This window comes from Cucurbita pepo, chromosome 7 (assembly GCF_057944985.1).
Source record: "Cucurbita pepo subsp. pepo isolate OVF chromosome 7, ASM5794498v1, whole genome shotgun sequence".
Lineage (NCBI taxonomy): Eukaryota > Viridiplantae > Streptophyta > Magnoliopsida > Cucurbitales > Cucurbitaceae > Cucurbita > Cucurbita pepo.
In genome coordinates this window covers 10,346,081-10,359,644 of record NC_141804.1, presented here as the reverse complement: position 1 = coordinate 10,359,644, position 13,564 = coordinate 10,346,081, and the positions used below count along the sequence as shown (strand labels likewise).

At 37.5% G+C, this 13,564-nt stretch overlaps 2 protein-coding genes across 2 annotated transcripts; both read right to left on the bottom strand.

The window, feature by feature from the left end:
• Window positions 1-1,593: 1,593 nt before the first annotated feature.
• Window positions 1,594-2,434, bottom strand: LOC111799042 (kunitz type trypsin inhibitor 111-like). The gene is made up of 2 exons (XM_023682429.2): window positions 2,162-2,434; window positions 1,594-2,069 (listed from the first exon to the last, which is right to left on the bottom strand). The coding sequence occupies exons 1-2, from the start codon at window positions 2,397-2,399 to the stop codon at window positions 1,711-1,713; spliced, it is 597 nt and encodes a 198-aa protein (XP_023538197.2). The 5' UTR covers window positions 2,400-2,434; the 3' UTR covers window positions 1,594-1,710.
• Window positions 2,435-8,491: 6,057 nt separating this feature from the next.
• Window positions 8,492-10,712, bottom strand: LOC111798037 (transcription factor bHLH94). Its single transcript, XM_023680989.2, has 3 exons — window positions 10,199-10,712; window positions 9,788-10,108; window positions 8,492-8,806 (listed from the first exon to the last, which is right to left on the bottom strand). Exons 1-3 carry the CDS (start codon window positions 10,505-10,507, stop codon window positions 8,711-8,713), a joined length of 726 nt encoding a protein of 241 aa, XP_023536757.2. The 5' UTR covers window positions 10,508-10,712; the 3' UTR covers window positions 8,492-8,710.
• Window positions 10,713-13,564: the final 2,852 nt, after the last annotated feature.

Here is a 13,564-nt window from a genome sequence, read left to right as displayed (position 1 = left end):
TCTATATTATAAATTTTTTTTACTAATGATCTAAACAATCTCGAAATCTCGATTTTTCTCTAACCCAAATAAGTAGGCTCATTTTGTCGTTCTAGTCGACATTTAGTTTGGTCACTAACTGTGAGTCACCGGGCGATGTGCTAATGAGGACGCTAGGTCCCTGTATGATGAATTATGAGATCCCACATCGGTTGAAGAAAATCTCAAGTTTTCTCTAACCCATGTAAGTAGGCTCATTTTATCGTATTGGTCGACATTTAGTTTGGTCACAGACTAACTGTGAGTCACCAGGCAGTGTGCTATGAGGACGCTAGGTCCCTGTAGGGTGGATTGTGAGATCTCACATCGGTTGAAGAAATCTCAATTTTTCTCTAACCCATATAAGTAGGCTCATTTTGTCGTTCTAGTCGACATTTAGTTTGGTCACAGACTAACTGCGAGTCACCAGACAGTGTGCTAATGGGGACGCTAGGTCCCTGTACGGTGAATTATGAGATCCCACATCAGTTGAATAAAATCTCAATTTTTCTCTAACCCATATAAGTAGGCTCATTTTGTCGTTATAGTCGACATTTAGTTTGGTCACAGGCTAACTGTGAGTCGCCGAGCAGTGTGCTAATGAGAACGCTAGGTCCCTGTAGTGTAGATTGTGAGATCCCACATTGGTTGAAGAAAATTTCAATTTTTCTCTAACCCATATAAGTAGACTCATTTTGTCGTTATAGTCGACATTTAGTTTGGTCACAGGCTAACTATGAGTCACCGGGCAGTGTGCTAATGAGAACGCTAGGTCCCTATAGTGTGGATTGTGAGATCCCACATCGGTTGAAGAAAATTTCAATTTTTAACCCATATAAGTAGGCTCATTTTATCGTTCAAGTCGACATTTAGTTTGGTCACGGACTAACTGTGAGTCACCAGGCAGTGTGCTAATGAGGACGCTAGGTCCCTGTATGGTGGATTGTGAGATCCCAGGCTCATTTTGTCGTTCTAGTGGACATTTAGTTTGGTCACTAACTGTGAGTCATCGGGGCGATGTGCTAATGAAGACGCTAGGTCCCTGTAGGGTGGATTGTGAGATCCCAATCTCATTTTATCATTCTAGTTGACATTTAGTTTGGTCACTAACTGTGAGTCATCGGGCGATGTGCTAATGAGGACGCTAGGTCCCTGTAGGGTGGATTGTGAGATCCCAGGCTCATTTTGTCATTCTAGTCGACATTTAGTTTGGTCACAGACTAACTGAGAGTCACCGGACAATGTGCTAATGAGGACGCTAGGTCCCTGTAGGGTGGACAGTGAGATCCCACATCGGTTGAAGAGGGGAACGAAACATTAACTCATATAAGTAGGCTCATTTTGTCGTTCTAGTCAACATTTAGCTTGGTCACTAACTGTGAGTCACCGAGCGATGTGCTAATGAGGACACTAGGTCCCTGTAGGGTGGATTGTGAGATCCCATGTTGGTTGAAGAGGGGAACAAAACATTTTTATAATCTTGAGACCCGTTTTAAAACCTTGAACGAAAGTCCAAATAGAACCATATCTCCTGGTCGTGGGCTCGAGCTCTTACCCTAAAAACGACATAGAAACTAAATCTAAAACGTCGGAATTCCTTTATTTATTATTTTTTTTAATCAAATAAACTAAAATACTTAACGAGAGTATTATTTAATTTAATGCAATTGCAACAAATTGCATGTTCTTGTCTCAAGCTCTCACAAACTCAAAAGGAAACGCTGAGCCATCCAAAGCCAACAGCCTCAAGCCTTTCTCAATCAAAATTCCAGCCCTTCCACACCTTGGCCTCCCTCTAATAGGGACATCCGAGGGACACCATCCTATATTATAAACGCCAAAGTTGTCCCTATCGATCCTAAAGTACCCGGTGGCAGTGTCATCGTCCCCGGTCTCAACAAACCTCCTTCCAGTGGTAGGATCTGTCTCCCCGACTCTCCATGCAGTCGACGTTATGCAGATCGAAAACGCTTGAAACACAACCTTCAAATCCCTCCCTTCTCTGATCGTATCTTCACCCGGTAGGTAGGGCGTAAAGGTGACCCCAAAACCTATGGTTAAGAATTCGTAATATAATCAAGAGTTTTCTAATGGTATCACTGATCAAATTGAGTTTTTGAGTTCGATAGTGATGCAATAATACCTATTTCTTGTGAACGAAGTGGTACTTGGCCAACATGAAATGGGCACTGATCGCCTTTGCGGGTTAATAGGGTGAGATTTCCAGCGACATCAGTGATGGCAGGCTTGATGAAGTACTCGACGTTGATCTGTAAAGGTCGGCCCTCGGTGTCGAGCACAGGAGGACTTTGAGCGATAGAGGACACGGCCATGACGAGGCATAGGTAGCTAAAGGCGACAAGTGACTTACACAACATCATTAATTTGTTCGAAAAATTATGGGTTATGGGATGCAATTGTGTAGTGACATTTATAGCCAATTTGAAGAAGATATCCATTTTGTAGCTTATCTTAATTTATCAATTACTTGTACCTTAAGGCACTTATTTCTTAAAAATATATAATATAATGCATACCATCACAAGGAAAGAAATTTTTGGGAAATATTTGACTAAAAAATGGTAAGATTTCGAAGTTTTGGACGAGAAAGTCAAGTGGTAGGGATGAACTGAGACGTTACTAAATTTGAAACGTTCGATAGTTGAGCTGTGGAAGTTATGGCCATGAAGAGGCCGAGGTACTTGAGACATCATCGTCTTATTCTTAACGGTGAGATCCCATATCGATTTGAGTGAGGTACGAGTGTCAGTGAGGACGCTGGGTTTCGAAGGGGGGTGGACTGTGAGATCCCACATTGACTCGAGAGTAGAACGAGTGTCAGTGAGGATGCTGGGCTCTGAACGGAGTGGATTGTGAGATCCCACATTGGTCGGAGAGGGGAGCGAAACATTCTTTATAAAGGTGTGGAAACCTCTCCCACGCGTTTTAAAAACTTTGAGGGGAAGCCCGAAAGGAAAAGCTCAAAGAGGACAAGTATCTACTAGCGGTGGACTTGAGCTGTTACAGTAGCCGTGTGCCACTACAGCGGTAGCTACATAAGAACTCCTTGGAGCAATTCTATGTTGAGTTATCTCCTAAACAATTTTTTACTCGTAAAAACAATAAATAGGTGACGTGATCAAGTCGCAAGAAAATATTAGGGTCATCAGGTGCCAAAATTGGATTCTAAATCCCGATCCAATCCTGGACATACAGTATTACCAATTGTGTGCTGTCCTATTTATCGATAGCTTGTAAGAGATGAAAATGACACAAAACTATAATATCAAAAGCTCGACATGAAAGTCGAGAGTTTATGGGATGGCACAATCTCCGAAGAAACCATCCGATTAGGGTTAGTTTGACTCGTGTTTATCTCAATGTCTTATTCTTTACTTTTTTTGTATAGTTTTTTTTTAAAAAAACTCCACGTTTTAAAAACTTTAAAATTAAAAATTAAAAAATTAATTAATCTATCAAATATATAAAAATTTAATTTTGTGTAAGTTCATAAATTTTAGAAGAGGTGGAACGTGTTTGAAGCGGGTTAATAAAAATTAAAAAATTAAAAAATTAATTGACCTGTTTAACCTGTTTTGTCTCGTGATTTCTATAAATGACGATACAATTTTCGATGATTAAGCGTTTTATATTTCTTTCATTCATCGGGTTTCTGATATACGTTTAAATTATTCGATATTGGATAAAAAAACGTCTTTAAAATTTTTTATTTGATTTGGTTTGAATTTTAAACACCCAAAAGGATAAGTATTAAGTAGGCAAAGAAGATTTTGATTGTTCTAAAACAAAGTTGAAGTCAAGGATTATGTTAGGTGAAATGTAAGTGTTTGGTCTACAATTCAATGTCCCATTTTTTTTTTTAAATTAATAAAAGTTTTAATAATATCATTAAATTTTTTTTAAAAAAATTCAAAAATATCTTCACGAACTAACATGTGACGGCTCAAACTCATCGCTAACAGATATAGATATTGTCCCTGTTTCCAGTGGTTAGCAGAATTTTTCTAGAATGCATGTGAGTGAGAAAAAGTAGGCTAGAAGGACTCGTGTTGCAAGGAGTAGGTAGCGTGATCATGTCGGGGTCATTAGGTGTCGAATCTAGATTCTAAATTCTGGGTATGATTCGTGTAACGGCCCAGACCCACCGCTAGCAGATATTGTCCCTTTGTTTTCAGTGGTTAGCGTAATTTTTCTAGAATGCATGTGAGTGAGAACAAAGCAAGCTAGAAGGACTCGTGTTGCAAGGAGTAGGTAGCGTGATCATGTTGGGTCATTAGGTGTCGAATCCAGATTCTAAATTCTGGGTATGACTCGTGTAACGGCCCAGACCCACCGCTAGCAGATATTGTCCCTTCGTTTTCAATGGTTAGCATAATTTTTCTAGAATGCATGTGAGTGAGAACAAAGTAGGCTAGAATGACTCGTGTTACAAGGAGTAGGTAGCGTGATCATGTCGCGGTCATTAGGTGTCGAATCCAAATTCTAAATTCTGGGTATGACTCGTGTAACAGCCAGACTCACCGCTAGCAGATATTGTCCCTTCGTTTTCAATTGTTAGCATAATTTTTCTAGAATGCATAGGGTGTTTTGTTCTCCTCCCCAATCAATGTGAGACATCACAATTCACCCCGTTTGGGCCAGCGTTCTTACTCGCACACCGTCTTGTGTCTACCCCCTTTAGGGGACAGTCTCCTCGCTGACACATAGTCCAGTGTCTGGCTCTAATACCATTTGTAACGACCTAGGTCCACCGCTAGCAGATATTGTCCTCTTTGGAGTTTTCCTTTCGAACTTTCCCTCAAGGCTTTAAAATGCATCTGCTAGTAAGGTTTCCACATTTTTATAAAGGGTGTTTTGTTCTCCTCCCCAACATCACAACTCGTACGAAATTTTATTTTATTTTATTTTTAATTGTACGTGTAATTTATTAGAATATAATTAGAATATCAATTGCATTGACATTTTAAAAAATTTACATAAAATTTTGAAAATATTCCAAAAAAAAAAAAAAGCAAAGCATAATAATCAAGTGTTCCCTAAAATGTGTAGACATGTAATTAAATGCATGAATAAAAAATCAATGGGCTGATTAGAATCATTATTATTGTAATCAAAACATTATACTAAAAAAAGCCGAAGTTTTCCACTCAACTGTCCCTCATTTAGGTAACATATATATAGTAATGTTCCCTCAATAATTTAATTGCATACTTTATACTTAAAACGTTCATCCCTCGTGATACATTAAGACTTTAAAGGAAAGTCCGGCTTTTGATGGTCCCGACATTTTTCTGCGACATGGTCACGTTACGTACTTACTCCTCACTTCTAAGAGTGTAAACTATCCCAATAGACTAACACGAGTCCTTTCAGCATGTTTTGTTATTTACTAAGAAAAACAAAGCACGTTTAACTATGGATCCAGCGTTCGCGCTGACACTCGTTCCTTTCTCCAATTGATGTGGGACCCCCACCAAATCGACCCCCCTTCGGAGCCTAGTGTTCTTGCTGGCACACAGCCTCGTGTCTACCTCCCTTTAGGGCTCAGCCTCCTCGCTAGTACACCGCCTCGTGTCTACCTCCTAGGGCTTAGCCTCCTCGCTGGTACACTGCCTCGTGTCTACCCCCCTTCGAGGCCCCTAGCACACCACCTCGTGTCTACCCCCTTTGGGGCCCCTGTCACACCTCTCATGTCTACCCCCCTTCAGGGCTCAGCCTCCTCGTTGGCATACCGCTTCGTGTCTACCCCCCCCCCCCCCCTCCTCCTTCAGGGCTCAGCCTCCTCGTTGGCACACCGCCTTGTGTCTACCCCCCTTCAGGGCTCAGCCTCCTCGCTGGCACATCGCCCGGTGTCTGGCTCTGATACCATTTGTAACAGTCCAAGCTCACCGCTAGCAAATATTATCCTCTTTGGGCTCTATTTCGGGCTTCCCCTCAAGGCTTTAAAACACATCTACTAAGAAAAGGTTTCCACACTCTTATAAAGGGCGTTTCATTCTCCTCCCCAACCAATATGAGATCGTGGAATCTCACCATTTCTCACTCATTTAGCCCTAAGTAGTCAATCTTTCACTTCACACTTTAAAAAAAAAACATGAAAAAGACATTAATGTTCATATTAATGTTGTTTTTTAATGAAATATTTGTCATGTCTATAAAGCACAAAACATAATCTATGAAGCTCTTTTGTATTCTTCTTAGTATCAACAAACATAAAACCCTCACCATTTTATATTTATTTTTATATGTTTCTCTTAAAATAATATATATAAATATTAATATTAATAACGAAAAGGGTTTGAAAATGATATGAGAGAGAAAAAAAATTGGAATCTTTTAACCTATATTTCTTCACTACAAGACAATAAGATGAAGACAAAGAAGAGAGGTTAAAAGTGGAATCTTTTCTAAAAGACAAAAATACCCCTAATACTTTCCTTTAGAATTAAGGCTATTTTCGTCTATTGGAAGCCTATCCCTTTTTCTTTTAATATTTGTAGAAATGTCCCACAAATAAATTGTTTAAAATAATAAATAAATAATTTTTTAGTTTAATTTTATATTTTTAAAAACTATAAACATGTTTGAAATGAGGTGGGGATGATTTATTAAAAATGAACGTATTATACGTTAACCGTTTAGAAATAATTTAATTATTTGGAGTAGTGTTCACCGCTAGCAGATATTGTCTGTTTTGTCTTGTAATGTATTGTCTCATAATTGGAGTAGTGGTCACCTCTTACTAGTAGATGCGTTTTAAACCGTGAGGTGAGTGATACGTAACGGGGCAAAACAATCAATATCTACTAGCGGTAGGCTTGAGTTGTTACAAATGGTATCAGAGCCAGTCTCCAGTCACCAAACGGTGGCACGTAACAAGTCAAAGCAGATAATATCTTCTAGTAGTGGACTTGAGCTGTTACAAATGGTATTAGAGCCAGTCTCCAGTCACCAAACGGTGATACGTAATAAGTGAAAGTGAATAATATCTACTGATGGTGGACATGGGTTGTTACAAATAGTATTGAAGCCAGTCTCCAATCACCAATGGTACTTAACAAGCCAAAACGGATAATATCTACGGGCTTAGGCTATTACAAATGGTATTAGTGTCAGTCACCAAACAGTGCGAGATACTGATCGGAGTAGGGCTAGATCCTCTCCATAGTAGACGCGTTTTAAAATCATGAGGATGACGGTGATACTAACGGGCTAAGCAGACAATATCTACTAACGGTGGGCTTGGGTTATTACAAATTGTATTAAAGCCCGTCTCCAATCATCGATGGTACGTAACAAGCCAAAACGAATAATATCTACTAGTAGTGAACTTGGGCTATTACAAATGGTATAAAAACCAGTCTTTAGTCACCTATGGTACGTAACAAGTCAAAACGAACAATATCTACTAGAAGTGGATTTGGGCGGTTATAAATGGTATCAAAGTCAGTCACCAGACAGTGAGAGACACTGATCGGAGTAGGGCTAGACCCTCTCCATAGTAGACGCATTTTAAAATCATGAGGATGACGGTGATACTAACGGGCTAAGCAGACAATAACACTAACGGTGGACTTGGGCTGTTACAATTGGTATCAGAGCCAGTCTCCAGTCACCAATGGTGTGTAACAAGCCAAAACGAACAATATCTACAAGAGGTAGGCTTGAGCTGTTACAAATGGTATTAGAGCCAGTCATCAGATAGTGCGAGACACTAATCGGAGTAGGACTAGACCCTCTCCATAGTAGACACGTTTAAAAATCATGAGGATGACGATACGTAACGGGCTAAGCAACAATATCAACTAACGGTGGGCTTGGGCTGTTACAATTGGTATTAGAGCCAGTCACCGATCGTACGTAACAAGCCAAAGCTGATAATATACTAGTGTTGGACTTGGGCTGTTATAAATGGTATTAGAGCCAGTCTTCAGTCACCGATGGTACGTAACAAGTCAAAACGAACAATATCTATTACAAATGGGTTTGGGCTGTTACAAATGGTATCAAAGCCAGTCACTAAATAGTGCGAGACACTGATCCGAGTAGGGCTAGACCCTCTCCATAATATACGTGTTTTAAAATTATGAGGATGACGGTAATATATAACGGGCTAAGCAGACAATATATACTAACGGTGGGATTGGGCTGTTACAAATGGTATCCAAGTCAGTCTCCAATCACTGATGGTACGTAACAAGCCAAAGCAGATAATATCTACTAGTGGTGGACTTACACTGTTACAAATGATATCAGAGCTAGTCACCCGACAATGCGAGACACTGGTCAGAGTAGGGCTAAACCCTCTCCACAGTAGACACATTTTAAAACCGTGAGGCACACGACGACGACAGATAACAAGCTAAAACTAACGAAAAACGGATAAGGGTGGACTTCAACTTTTCTTCACAGCCCATGGATTCTAGACCAGAAGCATTTAACCAAAAAGCACTTTTCAGATTTGAATCAGACCTTAAAATTTCAATTCAAACTCCTTTTTTTCATGGAGATTTGCAGAGAAAACTGCTTTTTTCCCCTTCTTCCAAGAACATCGAAGAACAAACCAACTGATTAAATTTACAAATTCTTCAGAAATTAAACATAAAAATTGAAAGAACTGAGCTTAGAACACAATGTTCAATCCAAAAACAACACCAAATTTCACAAATTATCAGTTCATAACAGATTCCTCTTCGATTCTACTAAGCAACTGATGTAGAGCACAAGCAATTTCATCAACAGAGCTCAGCTTGCAGTCATCTTCAACCTACAAACAACAAATCCAAGCGTTTTTTTGAACCAAAAAACATAAACCCATTTCAAAAATGAATCTTTAGGTTAGAAATCACGAATCTCCGCAATTGTATGATATTGTCTACGATCATTCCCTCGAACAAAGTACACTATAGAGCCTCTCCTGAGGCCTATAGAGCCCTCGAACAACCTCCACTTAATCGAGGTTCGACTCTTTCTCTAGAGCCCTCTCGAACAAAGTACACTATAGAGCCTCCCCTGAGGCCTATGGAGCCCTCGAACAACGGCTTTATTTGGACTTCTCCAAAAGAACTCATACTAATGAAGATGTATTTCTTACTTATAAATCCATGATCATTCTCTAAATTAGCCAATGTGGGACAATCCTCAACGATCCTCCCCTCAAACAAAGTACATTAGAGCCTCCTCGAAGGCCTATGGAGCCCTCGAACAACTTCCTCTTCATCGAGACTTGACTCCTTCTCTAGAGTTCTCGAACAAAGTACACCCTTTCGAGGCTCACGACTTCTTTGTTCGACATATGAGGATTCTATTGACATGACTAAATTAAAGGCATGACTTTGACACCATGTTAAGAACCACGAATCTCCACAATGGTATGATATTGTCCACTTTGAGCATAAGCTCTCATTGCTTTCTTTTTAGGTTTCCCAAGAGGCTTCATATCGATGGAGAACCTTACTTGTAAACCCATAATCATTCCCTAAATTAACAAACATTCCTCCCCTCCAACAAAGTACATTATAGAGCCTCCCCTTAGGCCTATGGAGCCCTCGAACAACCTCCCCTTAATCGAGGCTCGACTCATTCTCTAGAGTTTTCGAACAAAGTACACCCTTTATTCGATCTTCACTTTTGACTATCTTTCGTGGCTCATAACTTCTGAGGATTCTATTATCATGACTAAGTTTAGAGCATGACTCTGATACCACGTTAGAAATAACGATTCTTCACAATGGTACGATAAGCTAACCTTAACACTGAGACAGTAATGAACAACTTGGTTCATCGTTGAGATATTGAGATGAAGAACAGAGAGGAACAGAGCTTGCAATCCAGCTACAATTTTCAAGACCTGTTTTGGTCGTTTTTTTGATCTGATCTTCAAATTTGCATGATTTTCCACCATTGTTACTTCAATATCAGCAATGGAGGAGCTCTGAGTTTGTGAAGATGAAGAACAAGAAGAAGAACAAGAAGAACAAGAACTTGAATCTGTTGAGAGAAACTGCACTTGTTGTTCTAATTCCTTAACGAAATTTATAGCTCCACCAACGATTGAAGCTTGATCTCCCTGAAATAACAAGAACCCATTTCGAAATCTGTTTGGATAGAAGGAAAATCAAAAGGAAAATGAAAGAAAATGAAGGAAAATGAGAGATACTCTTTGAATATATGAATCTGGCATTAAAGAACGAAGAACAGAGAGATATTCATTCATCTGTTTTCTTCGATTTCGTTCAACAGCGATGTGGGTCATTCTTTGATTCTCGATTTCTTGTTTGTTCTTGCGGGATTTGGGTCGTCGTTTTCTTGGCTTAACTGGGTTTGGTGTTCTTGATTCGAGCTCCAATGGCGGATTTTCTGTTTGTTTCTCGGGAAAATCAAGAGGGATTTGAGGATATTCAAAGCTGAGGCCTCCAGCAAACAAGGAGTAAAGATCTTGAGAGAAAACAACAGCTTCTAATGCCATTTTTCTCTTGATTTTGGATCAAAATCAGTGATTTTAAGTGAAACCCATTTGAAAAAGATGGAAAATGATGAGAAAAATGGGGTTTTTAAAGGGTTTTGATGAACAAATCTACAGAATATTGCACGTGAAGGAGTAAGAGAAAGAAGGGAAAAAAGACATATGAACACATAATAATAAACACACCCATCTTGTTCTTGAGACCCACAAGTTATTTCAATGGAATTTTTTTGAAAATGATGCTAACCAAAAAAAAAAAAAACCCTAGATTTTGATAAATGAATATGGTGTTTTCGTGATTTTTTTTTTCGAGTTAATTTAGATGGGAAAGTTTTTGTTTTTGTCTTTTCGTTGTGTCGACTACTGTCAATCGTGTTTCGTCGTTTAGGTTACAGTTTGATTGTAGCTATATCGTGTCATTGTCGAATCATATGGTAGTAAAATTTTCGTCTAAAATTACATGTTGATCGAGTTTATTATAGTGATTAAAGATTTGTGTTTTTTGAAATTGTTATCGATTGATCCAAAAAGTAGAAATTCATATGACTCGATAATACGACCAATCCATACTGCCCAACCCAAACCGTAAATATTGGGTTCGGTTGAATTTTTAAAAAATCGAAAATTTTCGTTCAGTTTGCAGGTTGATATATATATATATATATATATATATATATATATATATATATATATATATAACGAGACCTGGGAGGCAGACCATTTTGCTTTTGATTTGGGGGGAAACCCAGCTGCTGACGGTCGGGCGGGAAAAAACATTGACCCGCGAACCTGCCCAAACAAGGAAGGGGGGCGAAGACCTACGCTCCTACTTACAAACGAAAGGCTACTTTCCAAGCTGAATCGGACTGAATATACACTGAATACGACAGATTCACAAATGACTAAATCAGTTCGAACATGAAAAGCTATCTTGTGAATAGAGGAAAAGAAAAGAACTACAAAATCCGAGGGAAGTGAAGCAAGGAGAGTTATTCCGTAGAAATTTTAGTAGAGTTATTCCTATGACCCGATGACTCGACCAATCCAAACAAGAAATGTTGGGTCGGGTTAAATTTTTGAAAAATCGAAAAACTCAGTTCAGTTTGTAAATAGGGTGTTACAATCCAACTCTACCCGGCTTTTATTAAAAATATTTAAAATTTGTAACTAATGTTAATGTTAGTGATGCCGGTAACTTATAAAATTTTTATATTAGAATTTTATGAAAATTTAGTTATTAATGTAATATGTATTGTGGAAAAAAATAACCCGACAACCTAATCTAAGGCAACCCGGAAATAGAAGGTAAGGTTGAGTTAGGTTGTTAACTCTGACCCGAACAACTGACAATTTTGAATGGGTCGAAAAGAATAATTTCATTTTAGAAAAAAACCATTTTTATGTTTTCATTTTATTCATAATTTGAATTTTAAATTTTAAAATGATAAAAAAAACTTTAATAAATATAATAAACTCAATTTAATTTTTTTTGTTAAATTAAGAATATATAATAATTATACAAATTTTATAACAAAGAAGAACATATTCATAAATTAATAATAATAATAATAATAATAATAATAATAAAAGAGATAATTTGTTCCAATATAATTTAAAGAATTAAATGGAATTAAAATGGAAAGTTTTGGGAGTTAAAGTGGGTGGGGAATATTTTGGATAGTGAAAGAAGTGGGAAAGTTTGGTACCAAACATCATAATTGTTCATATTTTTTGTGACAATATTTTTTAATTTGTAAAGTGAATTGTCATTCATTTCAAATTTAGAAAGCTACCTCTCCAAAATAAAAACAAAAATTTAATACTTAGATAAAAAAACGGTAATAATTTGGTTGTCAACGCCCGTTAACTAGTCGGGTATCAGTATTTTCTTATAAATTATGGATATGTATTGTCAATTTAAGCATAGTTCAATTGGTTTAGATACCGATTCTAAGATTAAAATCGTTGAATTAAGAAATAAATTAGGGGTGTTTAGAAAATTCGATGATAGAAAAAAAAATATAATGAAGGGCTATGAACGGATTTTTTTTAGTTGGGTTGTTTCATGAGTTTTCTTATTATTGTACGAGTTGAATAGAATTCAGGGTGTTTAGAAAATTCGATGATAAAAAAAAATATGATAAAGGGTTATGAACATATTTTTTTTTAGTTGGGTTGTTCTATGAGTTTTCTTATAATTGGACCGAGTTGAATAGAATTCAGGGTGTTAGAAAATTCGATGATAAAAAAAATCTGATGAAGGGTTATGAACGGATTTTTTTTTAGTTGGGTTGGTTCATGAGTTTTCTTATAATTGTACGAGTGGACCAGAATTCGGGGTGTTTAGAAAGTTCGATGATAGAAAAAAAATCTGATGAAGGGTTATGAATGGATTTTTTTTAGTTGGGTTGTTTCATGAGTTTTCTTATAATTGTACAGAGTTGAATAGAATGCACGGTGTTTAGAAAATTCGATGATCAAAAAAATCTGATGAAGGGTTATGAACGGATTTTTTTTTAGTTGGGTTGTTTCATGAGTTTTCTTATAATTGTACCGAGTTGAATAGAATTTGGGGTGTTTAGAAAATTCGATGATCAAAAAAATCTGATGAAGGGTTATGAACAAATTTTTTTTTAGTTGGGTTGGTTCATGGGTTTTTCCTAAAATCTGATGAACGGTTCGGAATAATTTTTTTTAGTTGGGTTGGTTCATGTGTTTTTCTAAAATTGTACGTAGAACAAAATTTTAGGTGTTTAGAAAATTGGATAATCAAAAAAATTTGAAGAACATTATGAATGAAAATTTATTGGGTTGGGTTGGTTCATGAGTTTTCCTATGCTGACTCGACATTTCTTTGTATCCCTTACAATCGGGTTAAGTTACGCGACGAAGTGAATGCTATCCTCCAGCTATGAACACGAGTCATTTCAGCATGTCTTGTTCTTACTCACATACATTTGAGAAGATTTCCTAGGAGGTCGAATTGCTCTAAATAAAGTATGTTTAACCATACAATTCCAATGATTGAGCCACGGAACGTAATAACTTTCATTTCCTTGA